Source organism: Tauraco erythrolophus, chromosome 6, assembly GCF_009769465.1.
Source record: "Tauraco erythrolophus isolate bTauEry1 chromosome 6, bTauEry1.pri, whole genome shotgun sequence".
Classification (NCBI taxonomy): Eukaryota; Metazoa; Chordata; class Aves; order Musophagiformes; family Musophagidae; genus Tauraco; species Tauraco erythrolophus.
In genome coordinates this window covers 29147962-29163134 of record NC_141470.1, presented here as the reverse complement: position 1 = coordinate 29163134, position 15173 = coordinate 29147962, and the positions used below count along the sequence as shown (strand labels likewise).

At 39.5% G+C, this 15173-nt stretch overlaps 1 protein-coding gene across 1 annotated transcript in view; it reads right to left on the bottom strand.

Moving 5' to 3' along the window:
- Positions 1-1272: 1272 nt before the first annotated feature.
- Positions 1273-15173, bottom strand: part of PHF21A (PHD finger protein 21A) — a 101086-nt gene continuing 87185 nt past the window's right edge. Inside the window, 7 exon segments of the mRNA XM_086613091.1 lie at positions 1273-1631; positions 3545-3603; positions 3606-3647; positions 3969-4044; positions 5658-5813; positions 12228-12391; positions 14800-14860. Coding sequence (XP_086469217.1) covers positions 1377-1631; positions 3545-3603; positions 3606-3647; positions 3969-4044; positions 5658-5813; positions 12228-12391; positions 14800-14860 — 813 coding nt within the window. The 3' untranslated portion in view covers positions 1273-1376.

Genomic DNA, 15173 nt, shown 5'->3' with positions numbered 1-15173 from the left:
GCAAAGTCTGTGTTAAAAAATTCTAAGTACACAGCGTTTTCTCCAGTTCTGACACCTTTTTAATAGAAATCACTTGTTTAGGAAACAAATAGCACTTTTGTAATTTTTTTTACAATGTTTCTTACCTTGATCTTATTTTAAGTAACACTAGGAAGACCTCAATATCTTTTATTTTCCTTTTTAATTTAAAAAAGTTGTTTTTTTTTTCCCCCAGATACAAAGATTTTGCCCTTGCATAAAAAAACAGTGCCCAAAACGATGACACAAGGACTCACAAAGACTCACTGTATCTCACTGACACTATTACTTCTAATCTATACCATGCAAGGTCCCATCTACCTCTTTAATTAGACTGTCAGCCTGAAAAACAGCTTTTCTATTCCTTATTTAGTTCTTGTTACCAAAAGAAGAGAAAGGAAGTGAAAGAAAAGGACATTTCTCTGTTCAGTTCACACATCTGGGTCATGTGCTACTTTGTTCAGGATACCTTTGTTGTTTATAAATATAGAAAAGGGCTGGAATCTCATTTTCAAGTAATCGATGCGCATTTTCTCTTGGGACACCTCCGTCCACTGCTCCAAGCTGAACCTGGATTCTGGCCCTCTGCTTTCCCATTCCCAACACAGGCTTTCTGGATGAGTGTGAGGACCCAAACCAATTCTGCAAAGCGTGTCTGTTGTTTAATGTGAAGAAACAGGATTAACCCAAAGCTGTTGGGACAGTAGATCCTCAGCCTGTACATGTGCTGGTTACTCAGTGAAAAGTCCGTCTCCTTTCCTTTTGTACATCTCCTGTCTAAACAATAGTAAATACTGCTTATTTGATAGACTTGTCCCTTCTGGGCACTGGGATTTGATAATTTATATTTCTGTTTTTTTGGTTTAATAGTACTGAGAGTTTAGAAACAGGAAAAGCCCACAGGCTCTTTGGACTTGTTTTTGTTTTCCCCTAGCTAAACAAACTGTTCTGCAAATAAGGATTTGAAACCTGCTCTCCTCCCTCATCCCTGCTCCTCACCCCAAACAAAAATAAAACAAACCTATAGTGGCTGTGGAGGCTGCTGCAGGCACACACTGGTGTAAAATATAGAGAGAGTAAATATATTATTTCACTTGGCATGGTGCTGGCAAAGAACCCCCAGCTGGCACTATTCATGTAACATGATCCAAACTTTGCATGTACACACAGAATAAGAAGGATCAATTGGCAAACTCCGGTGCCGCCTGGCACAAGCATCTTCACGCTCTCTCTGGAACCAAAGAACTAAAGAATTCTGCACTTTCCAGAAGAAATCCGGTTTTGCTTTTCTAGAGTTTCGTTATTTTGCTCTTCCTCCTCGCCGCCACCTCCCTTGGCTCCTTCTTAACTTCACTGTGTTATTTAGTCTCATCTCCCTTGTTACAGTTCACCACGCAGCTCTGGGAAGGGGAGGTGGCTAAGGTGGAGGTGGCAGCATTAGTATTGTTAGTGGAGTCCATGCCATTGGAGATGGCTACTGAATTGACCTCAGAGTTTATGGGTTTTGAAAGGTCGATGCCTTGGATGAGGCGGATCAGCTGTTTTACCTTCTCCAAGGAGCTGTGCATCTCCTTCTGTTTTGCAAGGATGGTATTCTTCATTTCCATGCATTTCTGCAGCAAAACAGAAAAGCAGTAATAAGTTCAAGCTTATGAAAGAAAGAAGGTAAGAGAAAGAGTATGATGTTCACAGATCTAAATGCAAGTACGTAGAAAAGACTGCAGCTACAATTTCACTTTCCCAGCCTAGAAGAAAGAGTCTCAGGGTTGTGTTCACAGGAGAATTCGTATTTGCAGGTTGAGGAATTAAATTGCCAGTACGTAGCTGTCACCTGATATGGTCCCCTTTCATCCCGAGTGTTTTGAAAATCCACACAGACAGCTCCATCCTTTTGTGTTCCATTTGAAGGGAAACTTCCAAGTGTATGTTATTATTTTTCTATTAGTATTGCATTGCTGAAATTTCCTATGCTCAGATCTGCAAACTCAGGCATCCTACTGCAGCTGACTGCTGACAGTGTGCGTGCATGCTGCTAATGGGATACAGCCTTTGCTTTTTCATACATTTTAGCAGGAACATCACTTCCTCCTCTCAATAAATAAAGGGGCACTTGAAAAGAAAAACAAGCCCTTCCTCACTTGAAAATCTTATTTTGCGGCCACTTCTTTCTCTTCAAAGTGTTAGTAACCTAGCTAGCTCATCAGTTAAGAGCTGGGGTAAGATAACTTCAAAAAGAGCCCACAAGTGATGTTTCAGGAGAGAAAAACTGCTTATATCTATATTTGAAACTCTCAAAAAGAAGGAGATGGTAGACATGTCTGCAGCATTCGAGTTCCTACATGAAGATGGCAACTTTCCTACATTTTTTAAACCTTTTATCCACGCTGATTTCCGGACACTGTTGGTTTCAGCTTTACTGTTTTCACACCAGTCTGTGGCATCATAAGCCCACAAAATTTAGACCTAATGTGTCTTTTTTGGACAGTTCCAATGAAAGTATAAACAATGACTTGATCATAGAAAATTAAACATTCTCCTTATCTACTGTCAGTCCCTCATGTTAAGGGCTTGCATCTGCCTGAGTACATCACTGAGGAACAGTGTTAGTGCCCTAGTGCTGGCTCAGGTTATACCCAGCTACTGCTAACCAGAAGATGACAGCCTCCAGAACTGCTAACCAGAACCTCTCACCACCTGTTTGCTCACCATTGTTTTCTTTGTATCATCAGAATTTAGGGGTCTTTACACATGAGCCACTTACGTTTGTTCTAACAGGGAAAGACAGGCAGACTAGAAAGTCCATCTGTATTTGAAAAGAAAAGCCTTCCTTATGTATCCAGCCTTACAGATGCTGCCACATAAGAGATTTGAGTATTTTTCCTTCTGTGATACTGGCTAGGGCTATGCCAAGTCAGGGGCTCAAAATTTACACGGGCAACCCAAGATCCTGATCCTATTAAAGTGAGAAGAGAGAGCAAATTAATATGTGTGCTCTGATTACTGTGATAACCTAAGGTGGAAACCACAGCTTCTGCTTAGAAGTAAGCCATCGTCCAATTAATATTATACAGAGGCATGCGCTGTGTCCAGCTGCTGACTGCCAAGGCAACATGTCAAGAGCCCGAGAGTCAGTCATGAGTAAATAGTCATTTTTGTATTAGGAAGGTCTGGAAAGTGCACCAAGACTGTAACTCTTATTACACACCGAGGTCCAATCATTCTTATTTAAGTGAGCCACTGGAGAATTTGAATTAATCTACTGCCCACGGACTGTCACCTGCTGATATTACAGGTCACTGTATGTCTACAATATATGGTCAGTATGGATCATGTGTAAGTGACTCAATGTAAGTATATGTTGCCTGTATTTCATTCCTGCTCCCTAAAGTCCTAAAAAGCAAAGGAAAGCGTTCACTTAGTTCTCAGCAAATCCAGTGGAACACAGGTCTAGTAACAGACTCGCTCTACAGTTTGCAGTCTGGCACAAGAACACAGGTGCAGAGTGATTTGGGAGGGCAATGCTCACCGTTATGGAATTGCTGAGCTGTTTGACCTTCTGCTCTAGTTGTTCTCTTTCCTGTTTAAATCTGAACTCCATTTAAGTAGTTTCTGTTTTTCCTCTTCTTTTGCTGCAAAACAGAATATTAATCAGAATATTTGAAATGTTACCATTGCAACAGTGGATAGAGGCTCTGAACTGCTTCACGTGAAGAGGGTAATTGAGTTCAAAGTCAATTCAACAGCTTGTGCACTACATCACACCCAAAACTTCACATAAGCATCACAGAAGACTTAATGAATATTTAGACTGCTATTTTCACTTCACTAGTGATTAAGGTTCTTCCCCTTTTAATTTCCTTTTGTAAAGGTAGTACCATTCTATCCCATTCACAAAATAACATCTTCCATTATTAAAAGTGAAACAAAACTGTTGTTCTCCGTTTTCTTACCTGCTTTATATGCAATATACGAATGAACAATTGCTAAAGTTCCTGGCCATGGGATTGCTTCTTCCTTCTTTAGCATCTGAAAGAAAAGTGTTTATAGAGATTTAGCTGGTACACTGTCTACCTCTAAGAAAGCAAAAAGGAGAGAGGGAAAGACTGAGGTGGTTCTTTTATGTCTATCATTAGTCTCAGCCCTGTTAACATGAAGCTTCGCAGCCCTGTTCTGATATTTAACAGAGGAAACTATTCACAACTGTATTGTGGCTCCCAGAAAGGAAGGCCTGTTTCTTACAAATATCAGCATTTTCTCAAATTCCCTCCATAGCCACAAATAAAGCCTACTAATGAAACCGAACAACTTAAAAGAGGAATGAAAAGATAATATATCTGAACTCAAACTTGCCAGCAGACATAAACATTATTTCATGGTTCAGGCAAATTGCTGATCTTAGTTGTTCTGAGAGAAAAGTTTTCATGGCACAGAACAGTCTCCACATGATACATTTAAACACCACACTTCCTGGCTAGTAAAACATGAAAACATCGTATCTCCCCTTCTTATCAGAATCATCTTAGTAGAGTTGTCAAACCCTCTTTATGAGGGTAAGCACCTTTTATATCTTTCAGATCCTTCCTACGTATTCCTTCCTAACAAACTTTATTTTGAGAGGAAAGACATATATTTTTAATAAGTGAATCAGAGAGGTGTCTCAGAAGGTAGAGGACTCAGTCACATTATAGTGAAATAACTCAGATCTCCATCCCTCAATTTTGTGGGAACCTATCACAGAAATACGAAGATGAGGGATAAGGTGAGAGTAGGCAAGAGCAGGAACAGGGAAGAGGTAACACTCCCTCCTCTCTCTTGTAACTACTGACCAAATCATTTGAGTTTTGCATTTTCGTTCTTCTTCTGAACAGCATACCATACGCCAGGCTGTTTTCTTACGTTACCATCTAGCTAACCAAAGGTCACGTGAGCGACCAAGCAATATGCTACATCAGACAGAATGCTAACATCTTCAGGCTGCTGATTAACAGAAGGGGTTAGGAATACAATACTTTACTTATTTGTCCTGTAATCTCAATGCAATTATAAACAAAATATTAAAATATCATCTGTTCATTTCAATTGTGTACTTTCAGAAAGGGATCTGGAAGGAAGAACCACCTAACTGTTCACCTATCCTCATTATACTGATGCTGGATGATATTATTAAAGAGATCACTGAAGACAACCTCTCTGATGTTTGATTTATATGAGCAAACAGAGGCTTATGTTTGCTCTATCTATTGAGGTAGGCTTCTGCAAATGTTTTATTTATTTGTCCAGAAGAACATACTAATAACTTTTGAAGAAACAATGAGCCTAAGACAAACAAAAATTTATATGGGTCATAGAGAACCTTTCCCAAAAGTTTGTGTGCTTTGACCCAGAAAAAGAGTAAAAACACAGGGGTAGCAGGTAAAGACCCTGAATCTGGGAGCAAGACCTAACAGTTTTGTATTTGCATGCATTCCAACAGAGATAATTTGATCAAATTCACGCAAGCCTTATTACAGGTCAAATAGATTTGTTCAGTGTCAGGCTGTCTTGATCCAAGTAAGCCAAGTGATCTGGTTGTGTTCTTTAAAATGGGAAAAACCTCTATAGTGCATTGTATATAACTCTCCCTGTTTGTCAAACAATACCTGGTCTTGACATTTGGGACAGATCCACATGCCCTTGGGAATAGTTTTCAGAGGCGGGTCCAGACAGTCCAGGTGATAAACACGTGAACATGTGTCACACATCAGCAACTGCCCACTTTTTCTGCAAACACTGCAAAAATCCTCATGGATATCGCCCTGTAAAATTGAGGGGAAGGGGTATGGGTGAGAGAAAGAGAGAGAAGGCAAGAAGTGAACTTTGACCTTTGACATCTACATCCTAGTTGAATGCAAAGTTTACAGCACAAACTATTTCTAAGGCTATATTACAAATAGCCAAGCCCTTTTTAGGATGTGAAACAGAAAAACCAGGCGGGATGTCAGAAACACTGACATCTGTCCTCCCAAACACTCCCTCTGTCCTCCCATGGCAAAATATTACAGCAAACACATATTACCACAGCTTCTCTTAACAACTGCTACCCCGTAGCCTGTCTTCTTTAAGATTCCCCTTTACCCTGCTCTTTTTTTACCTAAAGTGATGAGCTACCCACTTTCTTAACCCTTCCCATTTCTGGATGTAAGCACAACTCTACTTCAGGAATGCTGATGAGGCTGTCTCTTGCCTGTAATAGTATGTAAGAAACCCCAACCGAGTGACTTAAAAGAACACTGTCAAATATTTAGGTCACCTTTAAAAATTAAACTGGAAGGAAAAGGTGTTGTGCTTGTAAATGAAAAAGAACAAAATGAATTATGTTCTTTCTACTTCACTTAGGTTACCTCAAATTGCTCGAAAAAGCTGTGACTCAAGATTTTCTCATTCTCTATAGATAGTGGTTTATGTTTCATCACTAACAGAGGCTGAGAGCCAGGATGAAGGAAGGGAGATTTTCTAACTAAGTTTTTTTTAACGAAAGCATGGAGAACGCTACTGGCAGTGTCTCTTACAAAAACTAGGTTTAGTTCCTACTGCATCACCATCAAGGAGAATTTTTTTCTACAGCCATTAACTCCCCAGAAAGGTAGATTTGATTTTTGTCACTTTTTCTTCTCTGTCTCTCTTCTCTTGTTACTCCCACCTCATGCCCTCTCCGCTCACTGCCTGTGGCCTGTCCTGGCAACTCGACATATTCAAGGCCCCACTCGGAGTGTGACATATCCGCTTCTCACTGACTGCGGTCAAAGTTTCACACACACCAGATCTGCAAGACCATGATCTTAAGATGTGTGTGTTGAGTCAAACTGCACATATACACTCCGCGTTGGAAATCTCAACGTGTGCAAGGTTTCATTTTGACCCGTACAGTCTTTCACATGCGTGAATAAGGTCTGTCATCTTGGAGGGACAGGAGGCTTGGCCGTGCACTCACACAGTAAGCTGCCAGGCAAGAAAAATGCCTCTAATCTCTACTATGGATAAAATATTAAACATATTAGAAGAATGACACACAAGCAATCTGCTCAGGTTTCTGCTCCCCATCTCTATTGCTGATGAGGCCCTCCTTCAAAGGGAAGGCTGTTCTTCTCTTAGTTCCCAAGGTTAGCACTGATGTCATGTTTTGTAAAGGATCAACCTTCAGTGAATTTTCAGTGCCATGTTTTAGTTCTGTAACTCCCAGGGATCATTAAGAGCTGGATTATGGTATTATTTCATCCTTTAACACCAAAGAGTTCCTCGGTGTTAAGTGAAGAATTAAATGAGTGACATTTCATGCCTCTTGTGAAGTGATCTGTGTAACCAGGCTGGGAAGAACTTCTTTTCCTCTATCATGCATTCTGCATGTACAAGGAAAAGAAGGCGGGCAGGAGACATCATGAAAGTTAAAACAAAATCCTCTGCAACCTAAGGAAAAATTTAGGAGGAAAATTCTCATATTTTAGAAGAAAATTCTCATTGTAGAGAATTACATGTGTTAAGATGCTTTGTTTGCCACAGACTACATGATGGCACTTGGTAACTGGCTCAGGTGCAAAATTATTGGTGTGTTGAAAACCAGACCTGTTTTGTCTAATATCCTGCAGAAAGAGAACTACACGAGACACATGCAGTTGCTTCTTGAGGGGGAGACATTCAGAAATTTAGACTCAGAACCTTCTAAATTCAACTGAACGCTGCAAAATCTCAAGTGACACAGCAGATCAGTGTGCAGCACAGCTGAACACGCCGAGAGGACAACACACATGCATAAAATCCACGGTCTTATTTTTGGTAATGCCAAACTCAGTGCACTGCCTTAGAATTAGTAACCGGCCTTACCAAAACCCCAGCCACTGTTTGCTTCCAAAGAAAAGCCCCAGGTTTTATGGGCAGTTAATAAATATATGCATACAGGAGGGCTGGATTTGATGTTGTGACATGTACCCCATTAATCTTGGCTTCTGACCAGCTCTGTGAAGGCTACAGGCGGCCAACTTAGGCTAATGCAGAGCTCACTGAGGCTGCTCTAACACATGTTACAGGCCGAAGAGACTGAAGAGTAATTTCAGAACAGGGACCATAAAAGGTGATTTAACATCACTTTTTGCTCTACTTCCTCTGCACCAAGAGACCAGGAAAATAAATGAAAGCTCTTTCGACAGCTAACAGTATTCTTTATTTTTATAAAGTGTCTAGAGCAGCAGGGCCTGGCTTTAGGCAATAGAACTGAATAATACAGTATCAAATCAGAGGTATATGTAGTTTGCGTGTTTGAACATGTAATATATATACTTATATGTACTTTTCCCTGGAATAACATAGGAAAACTAAACATTCTGCAACAGAAATTGCTCATGACCATATAAATAAAGATGATTATAATGTGTGATGTAAGTGAATTAACTTATCAGAAGCAGTAATAATCCTGGCATTTCCTAACTTTTAGGGGCTTGACTTTGCAATCTGAATGTTCTCTAATGCTCCTCTCAATTGAAATGTTGTTTTGATATTAAAAGTTTACTAATAAAAAAGCATTCTGTGACCACAGACTTGAACCATCACTAGAATAGAGATTTTTGCACTATTCTTACGGCTGAGTAATTGTCTGTCAAAGGCAATTGCTATCTTCCAGGTGAATATGACACTACTGTGTGAGGGGGAATCACACATAACCAAGTGTGATTCACACAGCCAATTGCCAAATAGAAAAAAGAAAAGTTTTTCTTTTTCTGCATTACTTCCTTCCTTTTCCCAAGATCTATTCCTACTTTCTACCCCTCCATTCTTATCACCAATCCCCTCTCGAGTTCCTGCTTCATCCTCCCTTCAAAATTTATCCCTGTCATTCAGAGAAGGACAGCTCAGGAGAAAGGCAAAGTGGTCGTTCTGAGTCATGGTGCTTGGTGTCAAGTACTTGGCCTGACTTGTAATTTTCATAGGTTGGCTAAAGACAAAGATTACTCAAGTGCTAAATATCAAATTTCCATTCTAAAGCCTATAGGAATTAGACTTTCTCAGCAAATTAATGCCCAAATATTTTAAAGATGGGCAAAACTGCAGTTTTCTTCTGTATCTATCTGAGGAACTGCTCAATTGTTTTAACTGAGACTTCTGAAATAGCTTTTTACTTAGGCATGCACTTGTCATGTTTTAAGTTAATTAAGTTTAAATTTAAAGTCCCCAAAAGCTGGAGGCTGTAACTACAGAAAACATTTTCTGTCCTATCTAGAATAAAGAGACCTTTCTATACTCACATCATCTGCTAACAATGTAGACACCCTCTCCAACATGACAGGGACTGGCCTCACTGCCAAAAGAAGTGATCCTGCCTTCTCTACACTCATTTCGGTCCCTTGCATGAGGCTGGCACAAGAACGTGTATGTCTATAAAATAACCAGGGCACAATCTTGGCTAAGACTAACAATTTTTAGCAATGCCAGTTCTCTTACGCAGATCACAATGTGGCCTCAGATATATCTGTGCTGAAACAACATAGAAGGCATTTAAGGGATGAGAAAAGACTGCTGGTGACAGGCAGGACAATTCTTTTCAGGTCATAAACTGCGGCATAAGCATTTCAGTGTATACTGTATTCTACATCTAATTAAGCCGCAAGCTCCTTAAATGCAAAAGATCTAATTTTCTTCTTTGTCTTCACCTCCAGCATGACTCGTACTGCTGGTGTTTAAATTATAGTACTTTTTCAGCATTATATAGCACTTTTCCAGCCAAGGATGCTAAAGGTTTTTACAAGTATTGCTAAGTTCTTAAAACTCTGATGGGAAAAGGAAGCATCATGCCAAATGTATAAATGGGGGAAACCGAATCACAAAAAAGGGATGTGACTGCACAAGCTTATACAGCAATTTTATGAGAACATATTAACAGCAGACTACCTTCCAGCTCACGATGGCAATGGGAAACCATTCCTCTCTTTATGATTTAGCAAGTAAGAACGTAACGACAGTAGAATACATCTCATATTTACTTCCTTTCCAGTATTTTGCTGTCTCTGAAGGTTCAAATTTTGTTTAACAGTCTATCTTTAATTGAAAAAATATTTTTATGAGCACTTTGAAATATATTTTCTGTTTTTATATGTATTTTATTTTATATGGAATTCAATACCAAATATTTCTGAAAAGTCTACCAAATTGGCCCGACTGACAGCGAATATGCATTGAATGGGACTTTGGGGTATAATTCCCTCAAAAAATTAAACCCATAAAAATGTTAGCGCTGTTGCATATGTATAAACTAAATGACTTGTCTGGAAACATCTTAAAGGAGATTTATATATGATTCTAAAGGGGAAAGAGTGCTACTGTGCGATATTGCAATATGGTCAGGTGAGAAAGAATGTTAATTACCTGCTGTGCAATTTTTCACTGTCTCCTTTAAAATACTTCTATTTTCATTAATTAATGAATATTAAAGCAATTCAGAACCTAGGCCTAAATACTATCCAAGTTCAGAAAATTCAGGGCGTTCAGAACTAGATTTGAACGCTACAGAAATTCACTATTCTTGATTTAGCTTGCTGTCACCAGGCACTGCAGGAAACAGGGCAACAACTCATTCTACTGTTTTGAGAGCTCTTACACAGTGGGAAAAGACTTGCCAGTATACACACACAAGTCAGAGATGGAGAAGACCCCCACTACACTACCCACTCCTTCTCTTGGGGCCAATGTAAAAAATGTGCTCTCCAGCATGCTGGATGGTTGTTCGCATTGCTTACTTTTAAGAGTCCCCAGAGACGGAGCTGCCCCACCTTCTCCCTGAGAGGCTGTTCCATTCATTTGACTGTCAGGAAAGTGTTTTTACAGTCAAGCACTATTCTGCTTTCAAAAGCGACTATATAAAATGGAACCTTTTAATTTCATATACATATCCCCCTGGATATCAGAATTGCATCTATTTATTTCAGTGACTCAGACACACTTCTTCTATTTCTACTCTTGTTACCTCTGCAGGACAAACACAGTTCGGAGGCAAGAAGTCGGCTTCTATTCTCTACTGTATGTGGCCAGTAGAGTTAGTCTCTCAGTCGATGTACTCAAAGCGGTACAACTGCATGCATGAAAATAAAGCAGCCCAACTCTTCCTTCAAGGTCATTTCAAATGGTTGGGCCTCAATTATATGTGAAGAAATGTGGGGTTTTTTTTTCAAAAAAAAGAACGGGGGAAAGAAAAAAAGAGACTGCTCTGACTCAGATTGCAGGAGATTGCATCACTGGTATGATGAAATAAGCAAGTACCTGTTTATTTTTAAACTGTGCCCAGTAAGTACTAGTCATTAGAACGCAAGCACTTTACTGGAAGTACGCTACAACTCCTCAGAATTTTTGTCCAATGAATTGTTTCACCCGTACTGAACAGTGACAGTACACTTTCAAACAAACCAGAGTGCACAGTCCCTTCAGTATGTCATTTTGGATCTACATAGCGACTCAGTTCATCTCTTCCTACACTATTTACCTTTCAAAGTTCATGCATGACCTTTAATTTTTTTCATCATGTTTTTGCAAGAAATAGAAATAATGAAATAACTGGATAGTTTCCAGCAACTTAAAAAACATTGTGCTTTGAGTAGCAAATCTTATCTTTGAATTAACTCAAAATAAGGACACCTGGTTCTTCATAAATTAGAACAAAATGACCAGATTTCACTCGACAGATTTTGTGATCTGACCACAGAGGCGATGTATTTAGCTACGCCAGTATACCAAAACTGCCGTAACCAGTGCTGTGAACACTGCTCCTGGCCGTCCTGGGTGATCCAAGTGGTTCTCCTCCTTCTCTCATCACAGAAATACCCCAACTTTTTGTTATTATCGTCTGTAAGTAATACTTTTCATTCTCTCCTTCCTCCTTTTTCATGGATGACAGACTCAATTCAGTCAGACAAGATCTCAGACACTGCACAAAGGAAATGAGCTCATCTTGCATGCCTGGTGCCTCCCAATGTTTCAATCCACTGAAGGAGTTATAAATAAAATCTCTACAGGATAAGAACATAGGTGCAGGAGGAAAAAGGAAGAGTGTTAAAAGAACATTGGACCGTTTCACTGCATTGAATCAGGACCAATGATGAGTGAGACTAAAGAAACAAAATTTGCAACGATTTTTCTTGTGGCTATTTCTCTGGATCTTTCTAAAAGTAATTCCCTCCCCAAAAGTTACTTACGTCTGTGGAGCTGGGGCTAGGCAGGGACACAGGCTGAACAGCTGCGGGAAAAGTAAATGTGGTCTCTGTCTTTTCATTTTCGGGGGACTCAGGATAACTGGACAGAGGGGATGTGGGGGTCAAAGCCCCGAATCCCAGCACCGTGTTGTATTTAGGTGGACGACCTACATATTAACAACAGGGAACACAAAAAAAAAAAAAAAAAAAAAGGAAAAATGATCTTACATACCTTTGGCCAGTGGTCCTCATTGGCTAGCATGAAAAAGGAAATGATGTAGCACAGAGAGGAAGTTAATATAAAAGTTACAAGTAAAGGACAGAAGCAAAGATTTAAACATTTTTTAGAAATCTTTAAGTAGAATCTTGCAAGGAAAGAACATTTAAAAGACGTATTTCAGAAGGAAATAGAAATAAGCTCTGTAGAGGGTCAAAGAGTCACTCCCCACAGTGTGGGGACACTCGCCACTGCTAGAAATGACGCCATTCAGTTTTAGGGAAAACATGTTGGCATCAAAGCTAGAGAGACACTACAATAACTACTATTAAATCCTTTCTACCGTTATCCCACACCTCCCTATCTCTCTAGTGCCAGCATAAATCTACACAAAGGTTAAGTCCTTTATCAGAGGCCAACACTCACCAACCCCCTCCTTTTCTTCCCCTTTTTTTAAACCCACTCACCCACAGATCAGCACTTTCTACCCTACTGGTACGTTTTTTAAATTAGGCTATCTCAAGAACAGGTCTTGTTGTCTGACCCATAACACCAGCACTACCAGTTGTAACCTACCACTGGTCTTCCACTGTAACCCTCCCCAAATTCTGTATTCTTTCTTAGACTCTCTCAGTCCAGAACGTTTGATTATGCATAGCTCCTGTATGTTCCTTTAGACTAGCAGAAGTGCAAAACGTGTTCGTAATAATTTTGAGAAAATCACGTATGAAAAGCAAGACAGCAAAAAAAATAGTATGTAGCCATCATTTCTGCCTCCCTTCTCCAGGGTAATTTATGGCTATATAAACATAAAGGAGTTAGGATCTAGGAATAATTCCCTAGATCTTATGTTTACAAATTGTCAGACTATACCTATTAACATGCCAAACCTAGCATTTAAGATCTGGACATGTTCCAGAACTAAGTATGTCCTTGGAAACGAATATCTGATAGTGATGTCCACTGCTGAAATTTCTGACACGCTCAGCATCATCTAGAATTAAACTAAAGCTCTCAAGGGCACATGCTTGCATAAGCTTTTCACCTAATATATTGCTATACTAAATCACAAAACAAATTTATACATCCAAATCTTCTGTCAACTGAAAATGTGTGCTACTCATTTGGTGCTGATGCAAGGTACAGGCTAACAACAGGGTGTGAGAAAAAAAAGTATAACAGCAGCCAGTGCACAAAAACAGGCTAAGAGAGCATCAAGTACAAAAGCATGCAATCGTTTTCATTGGTACAGTAATTGTTCACGATGAGTTATAAAACAGAATTAAGAAATCATTACTAGAAGAAGGAACATTTACCTATCCGCAGAGTAAATGCAAAATTCTCTATAAAATCTACATAATATAATTAAAAAAAAATTTAATGTTATTAGAGGATGGCAGTAGAGACTGATGTCTTTTATTTAGAAACAGCATAGCTGCAGAAGTGTCAGCTTTGCCACATCGCCCGCTGGACTGAAGAGGTATATCAAGGAGAGCACATACCAAATGAATATTTGACCATGCAGCCAAAATCCAAAGATAATGGAACTGGTCAGCGCTAGGTAGGACTGTGTGGTTTTTAATCTGATTGATTAATTTTTTTTTAGACAGCAAACTCAGGAGTAGAGAAGGTATTACGAGTCTTTAAGGACTGCAGAAAATCATCAAAAATCGGGGAAACACGGTCATATATGCGTGGCTGATGACATGCACAAAAAATGGTATCACATTCTCTCCTATGCTGTTCTGACTTCTCTGTTTCACCATAATCTAAGTCTAATCTACATTTCACCTGTTCTACAGAAGGATTTCTGCTGAATAATATTGCATACCTATATGAAAGATCATCTCTCATTTTAGGACAAGTGGCACTCTGGCTGCAGAAAAATGCTCAGTATGAGCACGATAGCCTTTCTTGCTCAAGATAAATTCTTTTGAAGGATCCATCTCTACTCCCAGGGGAGAACAAGGCTTTTCGCACACTAAGTTTCCTCTCCTTTTTCCATAACCACCTTCTTCTTGACAGTAACAATAAAATTTAGATATTAACAAAAGGATCTTGACAGCAGCTTTATACCACTAAACGATGTTCAAACATCTCACCTTTCACTTTGCTCTATCTATCGTATTTTACTACTTTTTTTGGAGAGTGAAACTGAAATGAAACATTGAGCTGCCTCATAAAATCTGCTATGCAAATCCCTAGAAGTCATGATCTTTGTCTAGCATGGAAATTTACGGGACAAATGAAGTCGTGTAGAGTTTTTCTTTGTTTTGCTCTTCCAATCAACAAGGGGACTGCAAATGCAAGATGGAAGAAAAGGCATACAGCAGAGAGACAGGTCTAAGTATACCTCACCTCTTTTACGCGTCCCGGGATGCATTGTGCTGTTCAGGTATGTGACTGCGCTCTTCTTGCGCTGCAGAGAAGAATATAACAATTTTTGTTGGCTAACATTTTTGGCAACAACTATATGCAATAGCTGAAGAGCAGCACAGTAGTACTAAGCAAGGTTCCTGGCTGTTTCTGCTTTCCTGCGCAGCTTCAGTAAGGTTAGCCTTTTCACACTAATTCTGATGTCTGGACTGCTTCAGGCTGATATGTGAGCTGACCTAATAGTAAGACTAACACACGCTGCCATTTAACGTCAGCTTTACACAGGAGAAGGCAGAAAAAGATGGAAGTATTAGAAAAACATCCCAATGTATTTGCTATTTAAAAATCTGAGGGTC